Source organism: Polyergus mexicanus, unplaced genomic scaffold (assembly GCF_030449975.1).
Source record: "Polyergus mexicanus isolate NDT 795.1 unplaced genomic scaffold, iyPolMexi1.0 SCAF_14, whole genome shotgun sequence".
In the NCBI taxonomy this organism is placed as follows: Eukaryota; Metazoa; Arthropoda; class Insecta; order Hymenoptera; family Formicidae; genus Polyergus; species Polyergus mexicanus.
Window position 1 is genome coordinate 114563 of NW_027223334.1, and position 16992 is coordinate 131554.

At 35.8% G+C, this 16992-nt stretch overlaps 4 protein-coding genes and 1 long non-coding RNA gene across 11 annotated transcripts in view; 4 read left to right on the top strand and 1 right to left on the bottom strand.

The window, feature by feature from the left end:
* Window positions 1-2830, top strand: part of LOC138939371 (uncharacterized) — a 5186-nt gene extending 2356 nt beyond the window's left edge. Inside the window, exons 3-4 of the mRNA XM_070307075.1 lie at window positions 72-2371; window positions 2455-2830. Of these exons, the coding sequence (XP_070163176.1) occupies window positions 72-2371; window positions 2455-2748 (2594 nt within the window). The 3' untranslated portion in view covers window positions 2749-2830. The remainder of the gene's footprint in view (window positions 1-71; window positions 2372-2454) is intronic.
* The window catches only part of LOC138939365 (uncharacterized), a 23761-nt gene extending 18845 nt beyond the window's left edge, over window positions 1-4916 (bottom strand). Inside the window, exons 1-2 of the long non-coding RNA XR_011447832.1 lie at window positions 4859-4916; window positions 4236-4297 (exon numbers count right to left, since the gene is read on the bottom strand). This is a non-coding gene — a long non-coding RNA (uncharacterized lncRNA). The remainder of the gene's footprint in view (window positions 1-4235; window positions 4298-4858) is intronic.
* Window positions 4917-5187: 271 nt separating this feature from the next.
* On the top strand, window positions 5188-9633 carry Hrs (Hepatocyte growth factor regulated tyrosine kinase substrate). 4 transcript variants are annotated; one of them, XM_070307199.1, is made up of 12 exons: window positions 5188-5372; window positions 5445-5529; window positions 5715-5790; window positions 5880-6068; window positions 6156-6430; window positions 6508-6583; window positions 6815-6841; window positions 7186-7362; window positions 7611-7966; window positions 8104-8417; window positions 8507-8805; window positions 8888-9633. In XM_070307199.1, exons 1-12 carry the CDS (start codon window positions 5336-5338, stop codon window positions 9479-9481), a joined length of 2505 nt encoding a protein of 834 aa, XP_070163300.1. In that variant the 5' UTR covers window positions 5188-5335; the 3' UTR covers window positions 9482-9633. The 4 variants fall into 4 exon arrangements, with proteins under 4 accessions (XP_070163300.1, XP_070163301.1, XP_070163303.1 ...); XM_070307201.1 differs by having other exon boundaries at window positions 5305-5312; XM_070307200.1 differs by lacking the exon at window positions 6815-6841 and having other exon boundaries at window positions 8888-9632.
* A 578-nt stretch (window positions 9634-10211) lies between these two features.
* On the top strand, window positions 10212-12714 carry LOC138939594 (histone H3.3A). Its single transcript, XM_070307505.1, has 3 exons — window positions 10212-10352; window positions 10850-10979; window positions 11250-12714. Exons 2-3 carry the CDS (start codon window positions 10852-10854, stop codon window positions 11530-11532), a joined length of 411 nt encoding a protein of 136 aa, XP_070163606.1. The 5' UTR covers window positions 10212-10352; window positions 10850-10851; the 3' UTR covers window positions 11533-12714.
* A 423-nt stretch (window positions 12715-13137) lies between these two features.
* On the top strand, window positions 13138-16608 carry LOC138939592 (histone H3.3A). 4 transcript variants are annotated; one of them, XM_070307503.1, is made up of 3 exons: window positions 13138-13270; window positions 15342-15477; window positions 15649-16608. In XM_070307503.1, the coding sequence occupies exons 2-3, from the start codon at window positions 15350-15352 to the stop codon at window positions 15929-15931; spliced, it is 411 nt and encodes a 136-aa protein (XP_070163604.1). In that variant the 5' UTR covers window positions 13138-13270; window positions 15342-15349; the 3' UTR covers window positions 15932-16608. The 4 variants fall into 4 exon arrangements, with proteins under 4 accessions (XP_070163604.1, XP_070163605.1, XP_070163602.1 ...); XM_070307504.1 differs by lacking the exon at window positions 13138-13270 and adding an exon at window positions 14141-14292; XM_070307501.1 differs by lacking the exon at window positions 13138-13270 and adding an exon at window positions 14305-14412.
* Window positions 16609-16992: the final 384 nt, after the last annotated feature.

Genomic DNA, 16992 nt, shown 5'->3' on the forward strand with positions numbered 1-16992 from the left:
TCGAAATATTGTTAGCACGATACAATTAAATATAAGCAAATATATGAAAAATATATAAAATCTTGTTTCAGATCGTTGTACAAAAGAAGGCTTTTTCGCTCATCCAAATGATTGTCGCAAGTTTTATCGATGCGTCAGTGATGGCAAGTCTTTTACAAAATACGAATTTCAATGCGGCGTTGGAACTGTCTGGGATTCATCTATTCAAAGTTGTAACCACGTTTACGCCGTACCACATTGCAACCATACAGGCGATACAATTACGAACGAACCCGATACATCGCTAAACGAAGTAGATAGCACCGACAGGCCAGACACGAGTAAATTGCCGCCTGTGCAAGCCCCAGAAAGTTCTACTATTTCACCAATATCTTCAAAACCGGAGATACCTTCGACTCAGCAGGCTGAAAGTATTACGGACGAACCTATTGAACCGTCCCAAACTACATCAATTTCTTATTTGCCACCCGTTAGTAGTACATATCCATCTTCAACAATGCAAGTTAATGAATCCATATCTAATCTACCTCCCGTAACTCAAACGACCACTTCTATATCTTATTTACCACCTTCGAGTACTGCAATTACAGACGCAACGTCTGAATCCACGTCCGAATCTGTTTCATATTTGCCATCCAGTATTAGTACGTCTGTAGATACAAGACCTATAACGAGTACTTTACCAAGTTCTACATCGTCCACTATCTCTTCGCCTCAAACTGGAAAATACGAATGTACTGAAGAAGGTTTCTTATCGGATCCTTCTAATTGCAAAAAATTCTATCGTTGTGTACAAGGCCAATCTGGATATCAAAAGTATGAGTTTGAATGTGGTCCAGGCACAGCATGGGATCAATCTGTACAAACATGCAATTATATTGAACAAGTAGCTTCATGTTCAATGGAAAATAACGAGATCGATCAAGGTTCGACATCCAGTACTTCTAATCCCGTATCTGGATCTCTTATCACGAACAATTCTACAAGTACTGCCTCTAGTCAAATCACTGCGACTACCTCGTCATCCGCAATTCCAATTTCCACTACAGTTGTCAGTATTCCAGAAACATCTATGGAATCGTCTATGCCGGAAGGAGATAAAACAGAAGCTTCGTCAACAACAATCACTAGCGTCGGCGAAAAACCCGTTTCAGGAAAACCAGAAGAAATTCAAACGTCTGGAAGCTCTAGCACGGAAAATTCATCCGAGTCTTCATCCGAACAATCTAGTTCCGAATCAAGCGAAGAATCATCTTCATCTACCGAGTCACATATATCAGATTGCACAACTCAAAAGCCAAATAATACGATAGTATGCAACAAAGAAGGTTTCTATCCGCATCCAGTTCGATGTGATAAGTTCTATCGTTGCGTCGATAATGGTAATGGTTTCAACGTGTATCATTTTGATTGTCCACCAGGCACCATATTTGATCCTAGCATCAGCGTATGCAATTACCCTGAATCTGTTTATCCTGCGAGAGATTGTACGACTGGAAGTACGACTTTAAGCAATGTTAACGTGGAATCCACAACCGAGTCTGAAACGTCAGAACAATCCATATCAACGATAACTACTACTACTATACAGAGTACAACTCAACAAACAGAAGAAAGCACAATTATATCTAGTACAACGACATCGTCTACGATAACTACTACTTTAGCAGGAAGCACTATCACTTCTGGCATAGAATCCACGACTGTGGAAATGTCAGAAAATACCGAGAACATGACAGAGTCCACTGTTGAATCAATTACTAGCATCACAGAAAATGCTATCGATTCTAGCACTGAACGAACAGAAGCTTCTGATTCCACGGGATCAACGGAGTTTGAAAAGCCTACGACCGAATTTCAAGAATCCACAACGGAATCCCAGGAACAATCGACGACTGAATCGCAGGAGCAATTGACGACTGAATCGCAGGAGCATTTGACGACAGAATCATCTAATACGGAAGGTCAAGAGCAATCAACGACCGAATCGCAGGAGCAGTCAACGATAGAATCTCAAGAACAGTCTACAACGGAATCTCAGGAACAATCAACGACTGAATTATCAGAACTGACAACGGCGGAACCAGCATCTGCGACACCTTGTGCTATAGGCAATTTGACCGATGATCAAATAGCTCTAGTTTGTCCTACTGGCTTCCGAAGGCATCCAAAATATTGCAATTTATTCTATCAATGTACTTCCGAGGGAAATATGGAAATTAAGATCCTCGTATTGAGTTGTCCTGAGAATACTATATTTGATGAGAAAAAGATTCAGTGTCTACCTGAAGATAGAAGCAGTGACCCATGTACAGGCGCCAAAGCAAGCGTCAGATTATATAGAAGACTGGAAAATAATGCTTTATCTCCCGTAAGTAATTCTAATTAAATAATAAATTTATAATGAAAATAATGCGGTAAAGATATATTACAATATGCTTTCTTTCATATTAGGTAAAAGTATCGTCAAATCGGCTTTGTCCGGAAGAAGGACATTTCCCTTATCAACAAGGTTGCAGTGATAATTTTTACAAGTGTAAACGCGACATTCGGAACAATTTACAAGGATACTTCTATAAATGTCCCGAGAACTTTATTTATTGGTCGATTTCCAGAAGATGCGAACGCGTGACGCGTCTTCCAATGTGTTTGCATTTGGCAAACAGAAACAAAACCGATTGGAACAATCGATGGCAAATACCAACGGAAGACACTAATCTTTCCGCCAGAATGTTACGTTTCTCATGAATTGCTCGATAATCCCTTTTCTAAATTTCTATTATACATATATGAGAGATTTCACCATAAATGTCAATAGACAATATACAATAAATTCTCAGGTTAATATAATAATTATTCTTAATGAAGATCTTAAATAATTGAGTATTGTAAGAATTAGCAAAATTATATTAGTGCAAATAAATTGTTAAAAATAAGTGCTAGAATGCTCCAAGATATTTAAATGTATAACTTTCAATTTCAATATCTACAATATCCACGATGTTCATTTATCTTTCTTATTTATCAATCACAAAAAAACATTTATAAAATTCTTGCGAAACTTTACTAAAATTTTATTTATTTTAATACAAAGAATTATTTTTACTAGTGCAATACATATATGTATATTACCTTAATTTATAATATTTTACAAAACATTTAACAACATGGCTACGAAAGATCTTGATCAGAAATTTAATAAGAGATCTTTGGCAGTCGTCTTGAAAATTAATAATAATTAAACTGCCATTACGCAATCTTGATTAGTTTAGACGATTATGAAAAAGTGAATATATTAATGATTATCACCGGATAGGCATCGACTTTGCAATGAATCTCGGCTGGAAAAATATATTTTTATTAGAATTAGAGTTTATTTATTTTTATTCTCTTATTTACTATGCTATATATTTTATTTTAGATTATAAAATTTAAATTATCATTACATTAGGCAAAACAAAAACATATATGTATAAGAGATATAACGTATAAAAGTAAATAATCTCTAATTTTTATGAAATTATGTTGCTCAATGTATGTACAATATTACTTCTTGTGCAATTAATTATACTGTGTAGGGATGGTTGCGATACTCGTACTCATTGTCAGTATTCTAACTATATATATATTCACATAATATAGTAATACTTTTTACATTTAAGCTGCCAAATTTCATGTTTCATATGTAATACATGTGCGTGAAAAAGAATATAGTATTAGCAAAAATAAATAGTAAATTTTTTAAGACGTTCTATAAAAAAATTTACATGCAGAGTATACACGTATACATTTTGTACAAATCTTTAAACGTTTCTTATGAAAAACCAATGCTTTTTCATGAGTATTTTAATGTATTTATTATGATTAGAGTAAACTTATGATATATGATTTATAATATATGGTATATGATTAGCGTAATTAATACTTGTCTAATTTTAATTGTATAACTTTGCATGTTTATATTCGATCTCTATGCAAAATTCGTATTAATAAAAAATTGAAAGAATCGAGATATATAATATATATCTTATTTTTCCTGTCATTAAACACATTTTCTATGTATACTTTTAATTTTCAACTTAAAATTTTAAATCTGTCTAATCTCTTCACTTTTACTATATGTATGCATATACATATGTATATTTGCGTTTTGATATGCCACTAATAATATATAAAAAGAACAATTTTCATAGACTATTATATACTTCAAAATAAAATAAAAATTTCTCACTCACCGGTCGATGCACAACAACAAAAAGTTGACTATGTTTTGAAATTATGTTGAAATTACATGGATCTGTATATACAAATACAAAATTAAAATTATAGCACCGTCCAAATATATACTCAATATTTTAAAAAATTATATATTATTATATATAATAAATAATATACATAAGTATAAAGTTACCCAATTCAAAGTCGCTTCGTCGACATCGTCAATGCCTTGTGGATTCGAATTTCCTTCTCCGTTCACATCGATAGAGCTCAGGTCACACTTACATATATATTGTACTTATATATGTTGCACTCACTCGTGAAACTGCAGTTAATTATGCGCGCAATTTTCACAAATTTGAAATAACTAATAATTAACATTAAAAATATTAATAGAGAAAATACATTAATATTAATAAAAAATTTAAGAAATATTCGCGTTATATATATATATATATATATATATATATATATATACGCGCGCTCCGTCTTTGTAACCTATGCTCTCTCGCGTGAATTATGCGGCGAATAGTGAGAGAACAATATATAATTTGAAAGAAAAAACACGTCACTTTACGACCGTTCAACTAATTTATAAAGTGCACAAGATTATAATACAACAAGATTTTACTGTACTCACTACTTTTTACTTTTCTTTCTCACAAAGTTGCAAGCGCGTGCCAAAGTTTCAAGTTTTGCTACGAGATTTGGAATAAAGTTGGTTAAAATCGACAATTTTCAATACTCGATTAATCGATCATTCATCGCACAATCGATTCATATCTACTTTATGAGTGCGTTCGAAAATCCTATCTATGGGGTAGAGTATCATTGAATTGACCAATTAGAATAAAGAAATCTCTTTGCTCCTTTTGTTCTCATTGGTCCATTGAATGGACTATTTTTCTGGGTAAGATTTTTGAACGCGATCCTACTAGATATTGTGACTCATATCTTATATCGCGCAAATATCAGGAGAAGGAAGAGATTGAATGCTAAGTGAACAATTGTCAAAATCACACTGCAACCACTGCTAGCCCGATTGTAATTATTGCGTGACTATACGCGATAAAACTTCAAGAAAGGACAGAAACGTGAGTTTTATCAAAATAATAGAATGTTTCGCAGTTCAGCAAATTTTGATAAATTGTTAGGTGAGTTTCTTGAGTTTAAAATTCGTCCAAAATGTCGGAGCTTTCTCTAAGTCCATTGTTAATCTTTCGCAGATAAGGCAACGAGCCATCTGCAGTTAGAACCAGATTGGCCTACAATATTACAAATTTGTGACCTTATACGTCAAAGCGATGTTCAGTAAGCATAATTCTTGTAAAAAGTACACTTGCATTTTTTGCCAATGATTAGAATATAATATTGAACAACAACATATGTATTGTCAATTTAATTCCGCGTTACTCGAGAAAGAAAAAATTGTATCAGAGATATATTATTCTTGTATTATATTGTTATATTTGTTTTTAAGCATTTTTCATTTTTAGGCCAAAAACTGCACTTGCTGCCATAAGAAAGAAAATAATAAACCCTAATCCACATGTAGCGCTATATGCTTTATTGGTAAGTTGTAATTTAATATCATAGTATAAGAGAGAAAAATATTGTATTTATTATTTTCATTTATTAATGCCCTAATCACATACACACAGGTACTGGAATCTTGTGTAAAAAATTGCGGAACACTGATTCATGATGAGATTGCTACCAAACAATATATGGAACAACTAAAAGAATTAGTCAAGAGTTCTCCGCATGAAAATGTTAGATTGAAAACTTTAGAGTTAATACAAGCTTGGGCCCATGCATTTCGTCATAGTCCCAAATATAGAACAGTCCAGGTAGATGATTATAGTTTGTTAAAATTTTTATTATCAATATATAATTTTATTATGTGCCTATTTCTTTGTATCTCTTTACAATTGCAGGATACTGTAAATATAATGAAAGCCGAAGGATATCAATTTCCTGCTTTAAAAGAAAGTGACGCTATGTTTAGAGCAGATACTGCACCTGCATGGGCAGATGGTGAAGTATGTCATCGGTGTCGCGTTACTTTCAGCATGGTTCAACGAAAACATCACTGTAGAGCATGTGGTCAAGTCTTTTGCGGTCAATGCTCCAGCAAAGTTTCTACTCTACCAAAATTTGGGATTGAAAAAGAAGTACGAGTTTGCGAAGCCTGTTACGAACAAGTTAACAAGTTAGTGAAATTTGCATTTCATGCATCTGTACCTTATATTATGTAAAGATATTTTTGAAACTATAGTCTTTTTCCAGACCATCTGCAACACAAAATAAAGAGACAGATCTTCCAGCAGAATATCTCAAAAGCACTTTGGCTCAGCAGCAACAAGTATGTATATATTCGTGTTTTATTGATACTGAATAATATAAAAATAACTTTTTAGGGCATATAATAATATATTGAAAATATATAGTAAAAAAAACTAATTACATTCAATCTTTAAATAACTTGCAATTAAATTATACACCAGTCTTTTTGAGTTGTATCATCTATTGTACTATATTCAATTCTATATATATTCAACTTTAAGAGTATTCATTTATATAATCAAATTATTAGTCAAACATGGCTTCCTCAGTGTCCCAGGTATTCTTATTCTTTATTTAAAATAATGATTTATATATGATGATTCAAAGTAATATTGAAAATGATAAATGTATATTATACAATTGCAAATTGCATTATGATTTATAATCATAATATAATCATAATATAATTATACAATAATAATTATTGCATTATACAATTATACAATTGTATTATTTCATTATCATAGAAATATTGAATTCAAGGAGAAGAAACTTCTATTGAAACTTTAATTTGATTTCTGAGATAACTCTTTGCAATAATATTAGATATTAATATTAGATATTAATAAATTAGTTTCCTAAGTGTTTTATATATATACATACTACTTTTTATATCTTTAGGTTCCAGTTAGAAAAACGGAAGAAGAATTGCGGGAAGAAGAAGAATTGAATCTAGCAATAGCTTTGAGTCAAAGTGAAGCTGAACAGAAAGAAAAAGAGAAGAAACGTGCTACAAGTGCTTTAAAATCTAATCCTGCTCCTATATCTAGAACAACATATTCACCACCACTGTCGCCGGTTAGTCTTCTATAACTCTTATTTAAAGCATCTTTTATTGTGTAAAATCATTATCACTAATCTACATTTTATTATGAATTAGATTGCTAAAATAGTAATATTATTTTAGTATTTTTTGAAATTATATAGTTTTTCCGCGTACGCGAGATTCAAATATTAGTATATATCCGATCCATTTAATTTTACAAAAATTACATATAAAGATTTTTTTTTTATTTTTTTATTATTTTTTTTTTTTTTTTCATTAGGGTCCTAGTCCATCACGGATACAAGATGACGATGAGATTGAACCTGAGCTTGCTAAATATCTAAATCGCAAATATTGGGAGCAAAGACAAACTGTAAACGAAGAGCATGGATCAAGAGTAGATGTGACTAGTCCATCCGCGCCAAATATAAGCAGTCCTATGCCTCAAAGAGTCGTACTTGTAAAACAGGAGAATGGCGAGATTGATACTCAAATGGAAGAATTTGTAGGTGGTCTGAGATCTCAGGTCGAAATTTTCGTAAATAGGATGAAAAGTAATTCCTCGAGGGGAAGATCAATCGCTAATGATAGTTCAGTTCAAACTTTATTCATGAATATAACAGCTATGCATTCCAGGTATGTTCAATAAATCTATTATTTTTATTTTTGGCATTTTGTCAAATGTATGTTTGTATGTGTGCATATATGAGTATATGTGGATGTTATATAAAATAGATAAAACAAAACACATGTTTTTTTTTTTTTTTTTGTAGATTACTAAGATATATCCAAGAGCAGGATGATAATAGAGTGTATTACGAAGGCTTGCAAGATAAATTAACTCAGATGAAGGATGCTAGAGCTGCTTTAGATGCACTTCGAGAAGAACATAAGGAAAAGTTACGGAGGAGAGCGGAGGAAGCTGAAAGACAGCGGCAAATGCTAATGGCACAAAAACTGGCAATCATGCGAAAAAAGAAGCAAGAATACTTACAGTATCAACGCCAATTAGCTTTACGAAAGATTCAAGAACAAGAGAGAGAAATGCAAATGCGTCAAGAGCAACAGAAACAGCAATATATAATGGGTAATTTAGGCGCAGTTTGTAATTTTATTTAAAATTTTCGGGTCTCTATCTTTATTTTCATTGAGATGATATCTATTCTATTTTTACAGGAGGTTATCAAGCAGTTTCAGATTTTATGGGACCTTCTCAAGGTTCACCTGTTCGTCATGTCCATTATCCGACTCCTGGAGCTAATTATAATCCTATGTCACCTACGAATCAAGGAGTTTATATGTATGGGCAACCATCCATGAGTCAATATCCTATGCAGGGTTATAACATGCCGTCGATGAATACATTGCCGGTGCATATGATAACATCGCTTCCTAATCCGGATCAACAATCGTCAGACCCATCCATCCAAGGACAGGAGAATATAAGTTGTGTGTCTATACCAGGCCCAGGAATAGTAAGTTTATAAATTTTTACAAACATCTTTGTAAGTTCTTCTACATGAATCCACAAGTATTTGATAAATGTTGCTTTTTCAGATGCCTTCCCAAATGACAACGTCTATTCAACAGCTTCAGCCACCGAGCAATCATCAGATAGGACCCCAACAAAGTCCTTCGGTACATATGCCACCAGGACAATCTTCAGCAGGTAGACCACCTCAACAAGGTGTTTCATCTCAAATATCACAGCAAGCAGCTTCCTCGACTCAAATCGGATTACCTCCGATACCTCAAAGTCACATGGGTCCTTCATCAGGTCCAGTAGCTCCAGGGAGTCTCGTACCTACTGGAACTGTGGTCGGTCTCCCTCCACAAATAGGATCGCAACCATCCACACTACCTGGTAATCAAGGATCCTCGATGCCAGGGCATGTCGTTTCCAACGCTGCCATTTCCTCTCAACCTTCGGGCGTTATTCAAATATCTGCCGGCAGCGGACCTGCAACTAGTCAGGCTTTACCTGGTCTTCAAGCATCTAATGTATCGACAATGCAAAGAATGGCTCAAATTCCAGCAGCACAGTCAATGTCGTTTCAAGCTGCTCCTCCAATTCCAGCTGCAGCCCGCGAAGCTTTGCAAGATGTTGAAGATACAAAACCTAAAACAGCAGAATTGATTTCTTTTGATTGAACATTATGTATAATGCATTTAAAGCAATGAAAAGTATTGTTTTACTCTTCTTTCTAAATTAAAACATTGACATTGTAAAGTTAAAATACAATTGTTTATTTTACTTAATGAAATTTTGCCTCTGGTAATAAAACTATACTTTTATAGGCTTATTGCTTATTGATATATAATATTAAACTATTTCTTTAAAAAAAAAAAAAAAATGAATTTATATACATTGTGCAATTTAAGATATTAAAATAAAACTTTAAATTTAAATAAGGAAAAAAAGATTGTTTATATTAAAAGTGTTTTGAATGAAAATACTTAACATCCTTGATATTGAAAATGGGGAGTAACGCCCAATCGGACACGTCGCTAATTGGCAACAAAGCTTCTTTACGATGTGAAGCATCAAGTGAAATTCATCTCGTATAAACACACATAAATGTATATAAAATTTGAAATCAGGTTGCATTCGCGCGAAAATTCTACCCGTAGAGTAGCATTTAATTGATCAATCGAAAGAAGAAATCCTCTTATCCTGATTGGTCAATTAAACTCTACTTCATCTCGCGAGTAGGATTTTTAAACGAACCCCCATTGTCTAACAATGCTATTCGCAGTGCTTCCAACCAATTACAATTGATATTTTACAGCATCGACCAATCGCACAATTCGAATAGGAGTGCTCTTATTTGCGCAGAAGCACGCAGCTCTCGTTCTTTTTCATAAACAGTGAAACAGCATTCGACGCTCAGTTTTCTATAGTCTTCTATGGTCATCTATCGTTCGCGTGCATTTGCGTTTGACATTCGTGTCGAGAGGTTCGCTTCTAATCAAACAAATTTCCTGTGAAAGGCATTGCTGATTAAATAGAACGAATAATCAGGTAAGATAATCGTAGCGTTTGAAAACGATTGCGATCAACAACTAAATATGCATACATAATTCGTAACAATAGCCCGTGTGAGCGTGAAAATATGTATCGAACGCGAGTGAGAAGTCGCTGTCGTTTTCCACGACTTCTCAGGCATCTTGGAAAAGTGCATCCAGACTCGCCGCCATTTTGTTTATTGTGTGTGTTCACTTTTGGAGGGAAATTGCCGTCGTATATATATGTATGTATATACATGATTGTCTCATCAAACTCGAGATTAACCAACGCAATTTCATACCAGCGCGTTTCATGAATGTTATTGATATATTATTCCCGCGTTGGAGAAAAATAAGTTTGGTCGTTTCAACACTTTCGATATTGTCTCATTGTTCGTTCCACCCTTTCCTTTTCTTCCCCTTCCCTCTTACTTCTCTCTCTCTCTCTCTGTGTCCGCATGACACTGGTAGCTTTTCGCCGAGAAAAGACTCAAGTGTGGTAAATATTTACAGTCATGGCTCGTACTAAGCAAACGGCTCGTAAGTCGACCGGTGGTAAGGCACCCAGGAAGCAGCTCGCCACCAAGGCAGCGCGTAAAAGCGCGCCGTCCACTGGAGGTGTCAAGAAACCACATCGTTACAGGTATGCTTATTTGATTAATGTGATTACAATCCATTTATTTTAAAAATGATACAAATATTGGTGTGTGTATGCGTATGTGTGTGTACGATACATCCAAGATGAGAGGCAATTGTAAAAAACATTCTAAATATTTCAATACAAATTTATAAACTTAATACGTTTATTTAATGCAATGTTTTATATATTATCACCTTGTAAAAAATAAAACAACCAAATATTTTAATATCTGTAGGAATTACTTATCTATTTACGTCCATGTGTCTCTTTCAGGCCTGGTACTGTAGCCCTAAGAGAAATTCGAAGATACCAGAAGTCAACAGAATTGCTGATTAGGAAATTGCCGTTTCAACGTTTGGTTCGTGAAATTGCTCAAGATTTCAAGACCGATCTGCGTTTCCAAAGTGCCGCTATAGGAGCTCTTCAGGAAGCATCGGAAGCTTATTTGGTTGGCCTGTTTGAAGATACCAATCTATGCGCCATTCACGCCAAACGTGTTACTATCATGCCAAAAGATATTCAGTTAGCGCGACGAATTCGTGGTGAACGCGCTTAAATCACTCGTGTTTGCAACAGTTTTTCTCATTTTCTTATCATTTGGACATTTTATGTTTTTGAACAATCTAAAAATTATATTATTAACTTTCTTCCGTATATATTTACCATAGTTTATACACTGCCAATCATAGTAGAGATGTTAGAGAAAGAGAATAATGAGTGAGTCTGTAATAGATTCCATAATACGATAAAATATAACACAATTAACACATGATACAGTGATAAAAGAAAATAAAAATGAAAAATATAATTTATTTGTCTTTAACAAAAAAAAGCACTGTACAACTACTAATTAGTTTTTCATATTTGGATAGATAGAAAAATAACGTATAGCAATATTGCATATAGATTTTGCGTATCCTTTTCTTTAAAAGACAAATCCAAGAGTTAACAATTTTTATTTTAGAACTTTAATCAACTTTGCTTTGTAGTAGTTTGCAGATTATCTTATTCCAATTTATAACGTCTTTACATACAAATAAAATTGCTAATACTTATTAATATAGACTTTCATACATAAAATGTAGAGTATAAAACAATTGAAAATGTATTCTGTGTATATATATACATATATATACACACACACACACACACACACATAAGTCTGTTTATCGAAAACGCGGTATGTGTGAAAAAGATTATTATAAGTTTATTAGTTTATCGTAGTATAACATTATTATATGTGACACATGTATATCGATTCGCATTTTTCATTCTTTGAAAAGTGTAGAATTTTAAAAATGTACTCCATGTGATGTCGTATATGTCTCATATATCTTATTGAAGATACGACAAGAAAAGAGCTGCATTTTTGCAAAAATACTTTTTTACACACTGATATATCTTGAAACGTGCGTGTATAAAATGTGTGTGTGTATGTTGCGTGTGAGGTGGAAAGGAAAGAGAAAAATATAGTGAAAAATGTGTATCCATAAAAAAAAAAAAAAAAATTTTTTTTTCCTTTTTTTCTGTATATTTTGGTCCAAGTAAATTAATTTTATGTTGAAGGATAACTTTCCTCAAAAGTTATCTATTGTCAGTGCAGCTCTTTTAATGTCGAGTTATTATAAGTTGTAATTATCTTAATTATTAATAATAAATAATTACATAGCACTATTGATAATTGTAACAACAATACAGTAAAATACATTTTCTAATCGATGTAATGAAAAAAAAAAAATTGTATTTCCTCGTGGGTATATATATATATATATTCTTTTTGTATACATTTCTTATACCATGTCCGAGATCTGTAACGTCACAAGCATACAATCACTCTCGCGCCTGTGCAAGCGAACGCATTTGCGGTATATTGCACGACGCTATCGATTTGTCGCGGAATGCTTGCGACGAGGGCTGTATAGTATATGTGTGCGCCCACATATAAGCACGTATCTCTTACATTGCACGGCACACATACGCACAAAAATCTAGCGCAAATTATGTTTTGCGTGTGTGTGCGTGCGCGCGCGCGCGCTTTTTCCTACAGGCCGGACATCGATCTCAAGATTTCGCTGATCGATACTCGACGCTATAGCAAGAAGGATAGTCCTATACTACGTCAGGCGTTATACATATATAGCCGCCTTTCTCCGCGTAAAGTAAATAGTAGCGTCGCGTCATCGTTTTTTGATTCACGTATTTTTTTCTCTCTCGCATAATTGAAATCGAATGACGAGATCGACCAGATTACAAGATTATCCGGTTACAAAATAACGGCGCGCGATAATTGAGGTGTAAGTATAGGTACTTCCTCTCCTCTCCGTGTCGAAACTATTTCGCGCGATTGCGAATATGCGGTTTCGTGTCGCGTTCAACCCAAGTAACTTCCGTGTGTGTGTGTGTGCTTTATTTTTCTTTGGTGTAACGTAACGAAATCCTAATTGTTTCTACAATTCCTAAGGATAGGGTTTAATATTTTGCAGAGACTGTAATTTAGCTCGAGTACATATTTGTAAAGCGATTATCAATGAGCGTGATTGTTCGAGATTGTTCGCGAAGACGAAGCCTCACCCGCGAGGACCAGCAGCCACATATATGCCACATCCTACATTTAGCGCTAAAATGTCCAACTATTGTAACAGGCTCGAAGCAATCGAGAGTGTTATTTCTTCCCCCAATTTGCTTACGTATAAAATATAATCGTTATTATTCGTGAAAAATCAAAAGTATATAGTTCTAAATATGGGATTATAGATACGCGTCTGCTTAGGTAGAAACTCGGAACTCGGAACAAAGGATATATAGCTCGAGGACGATCGCACAATTGCACGATGTAAAGCGGGTGTACATGTCGCGGACGTTTGTTGTTTAGCATTTCGGCTTTGCATCGATCTTGTCCGAGTCTGGGGAAATCGTCGTATCACGACGATGACGATGAGATAGCGGCGCGCGATATTTACATTCTTAAACTCGTTAGTTTTGCGCGGCGTCCATCGATCGATCGAATTCCCCCTTCCCCTCCCTCTATCCGGGAGAACAATTTTCTCGTTCGCGGCAATTGTTCGCGTTCTTCCGCGCGAGAGAGAAGCGCGCGACGCGGGTGCGGGAGGGGGTGGGGTACGCTCGCTCGAGAGAGCGTATCGTAGTAAGATTTCGAGCGATTGACAGGGCACTCGCGCCGCACTCGATGCACCGGCGACCAATGCGACGCGACGGCCGAACGACGGCTCGCTGTCGGATTGGCCGGCGGCGCACCGCGAGCTCTATATGCCTCTCGCACGATTTAATTTCCAGGGATGAGGGGGAGAGGGGGAGGGTAAGTAGACGCGAGAGAGTCGTGACTCGGGAGAGCGTCCACTGCCATCGGAGTGTGCGAGGATACGGGATAGCGTACCTAGTTTATTCGCGTCCGCTCGTGTTCGATAATCCGCTCGAGGTGGGTGGTGAGTCCGAGATCCGCGAAGGCGTCGCTTGCGCGCGCGCGCACGAGCGCGAGCGAGCGCTTGTCGCGAAACCCGCGAGTGAAAACGGCGTCGATCGCGGACAGGATCGAGCGCTTTCCGGGATAAAACTCTAGTTTCCACCGCGCGACATTCGTCGCGTCCATCTATACGAGCCGGCCACCATTTTGCCATTGACGTTCACGGACGGGGAACGGCGTCGCGGGTGGCGACGCGTGACGCGACGTTTCTCGTCCTTTTCTCGGAAAAACTCGCGCGATCGAGCCGATTTCTCGCGGGATTCCGCGAGCATCGTCGCCGAACGCCTCTCCCCAGGTCGTACCTGGGTCTCGAAGCGACGGGAATTTCTCGCCTGACAACGCGCGGGTGTTTTTTTTTTTTCCTCCTTTCCTTTCCTCTCCTCTTCTCTCCTCTCCTCTCCTCTCCTCTCCTCTCCTCTCCTCTCCTCTCCTCTCCTCTCCTCTCCTTTCATTCGCCGTCTCACGGAGGAACGAAAGTTCGTGCATTGCGCAACGCGCGGCGTTCCTCGACGCGCGCTTCCTCCGCGCGATCGCGCGAATAGCAACGGATTGTTCCCCCACCTCGCAATGACAATTACCACCACCCCATCTCCCATTCTAACAATAAATATCTTTTCCCACTCCCCGAGCTACGAGCTATCCAATATCCAATCTATCCGTGAATGCGTCTCGCGCTGTCTCGTGCTGCGTGTCGATGATCGATTGTATTTAATTGTCGAGTCGTTTAAAAAACTGATTAACGATTGAAGGATATTTTACGTAACCAAAGAAATATAAGAATAAGATAGTCCGTGCAAGGGCCAAAACAGAATTTAACGATTGATTGAAATTTTCTTCTGTCATTGTCGAGAAAAATATTTAATCGATATCTCTTATTGTGTTAGGTTAAGTCATGGCGCGTACTAAGCAGACGGCCCGTAAATCAACGGGAGGAAAAGCTCCTCGCAAGCAACTCGCTACAAAGGCGGCCAGGAAGAGCGCACCGTCCACCGGCGGTGTCAAGAAGCCGCATCGTTATAGGTATATATACATATATCTATGTGCTATATGCGTAGAGGTGTATAAATTATCAAAAGTATCGCGAAATATTGAATATTAGAAAAACCAATACGCGTTGCTTGGGTTTACCTTGACTTTTCATATTCGACGTTCGCAACGATTTATACACGATGCCTTTTACGATTTTCACAGACCTGGTACCGTTGCTCTTCGAGAAATCAGAAGATACCAAAAGTCGACGGAATTGCTAATCAGAAAATTACCTTTTCAACGTTTGGTACGTGAAATCGCGCAGGACTTCAAGACCGATCTGCGTTTTCAAAGCGCCGCTATAGGCGCCCTGCAGGAAGCATCCGAGGCATATCTCGTTGGTCTCTTTGAAGATACCAACTTGTGCGCGATTCACGCAAAACGCGTCACAATTATGCCTAAGGATATCCAGTTGGCTCGGCGAATTCGCGGCGAGCGTGCTTAAGGGACGCTGCGTAATGCATACATACCGTTTACTGCTATTATTATTATTATTATTATTATTATTATTATTATTATTATTATTAATATTATATTATTAATTACATACATTACTGTTTGCAATCGCATCGTGGATGAAGCACTTTCATTCCAAGCTCTACACATATTTTATCCATATAGAGACATTAAGCGCTGTATAGCGCGCGTTATTGTTTAACAATTTTGTCATTCTGATGAATAAAACACGTTTCACAAGTTGTAATCACGGGATATAAAAGTAATCTTTTTTTTTCTTTTTTTTTCTTCCCTCGAAACTACGTTTTTGATAGCTCTTCAATTTAGTTATATATGTATGAAATTAATTTGCAATAGTTGTGCTAAAAATTAATATAAGGTACACGCAAGATAATTTCGATTATACGACATTTGGAAATGACGTTTCTGTTCGCTATTTATCTTCTTATCACTATTACTAATATACATAATAATGTCATTATCATTATTAGTATTTGCAAAAAGTGTGCACTAGAATAAGATACTCTTGCAGTAAAGTTGAGATGTAGCGCTTAACATATTAGATCTCTGTACTCGAGTTACATACATCATTTTAATCACCTAAGCATTGTGTAAAAATTTGTGTAAAGATAAACGCATTTCGTATAAATAAATCTTCTAAATTCACACGACTCACTTTTATATCACCTTATCTTACACCGTTATATTTTTATCTGAACTCGCTCGAACTGCCCCGGTGAAACTTGATTTATGATTTTATACAAAAACATATACGATATACATTGTTAAATTAATATGAGTTTATTTATTTGAATAAAATTCTCAGATTTTCATAATAGTATAACATGATGTTTCATTTACGATAACAATTTTGTATCTTATCAGAGAATACATCTCTTTCGCAACTTAGTGCTTTAAAGCACTGAATTTTAAATGTAAATCGACGCAAACATGCTATTTTTTTTACTAATATTTATTTTAATGTATATATATTTATTGGAATTCATCCAATAGCCATAAAAATCAATTATTTTTCCAATTAGAAAATGA

What these genes read in the sequence shown, in the direction of transcription:
- Hrs (XM_070307199.1), top strand. Translation starts at nt 5,336, where the DNA reads ATGTTTCGCAGTTCAGCAAATTTTGATAAATTGTTAG. An exon ending in AAATTTTGATAAATTGTTAG is followed by an intron (nt 5,373 to 5,444) that starts GTGAGTTTCTTG and finishes AATCTTTCGCAG; the next exon opens with ATAAGGCAACGAGCCATCTG. An exon ending in ATAACAGCTATGCATTCCAG is followed by an intron (nt 7,967 to 8,103) that starts GTATGTTCAATA and finishes TTTTTTTTGTAG; the next exon opens with ATTACTAAGATATATCCAAG.
- LOC138939594 (XM_070307505.1), top strand. Translation starts at nt 10,852, where the DNA reads ATGGCTCGTACTAAGCAAACGGCTCGTAAGTCGACCGGTGGTAAGGCA. An exon ending in AAGAAACCACATCGTTACAG is followed by an intron (nt 10,980 to 11,249) that starts GTATGCTTATTT and finishes TGTCTCTTTCAG; the next exon opens with GCCTGGTACTGTAGCCCTAA.
- LOC138939592 (XM_070307503.1), top strand. Translation starts at nt 15,350, where the DNA reads ATGGCGCGTACTAAGCAGACGGCCCGTAAATCAACGGGAGGAAAAGCT. An exon ending in AAGAAGCCGCATCGTTATAG is followed by an intron (nt 15,478 to 15,648) that starts GTATATATACAT and finishes CGATTTTCACAG; the next exon opens with ACCTGGTACCGTTGCTCTTC.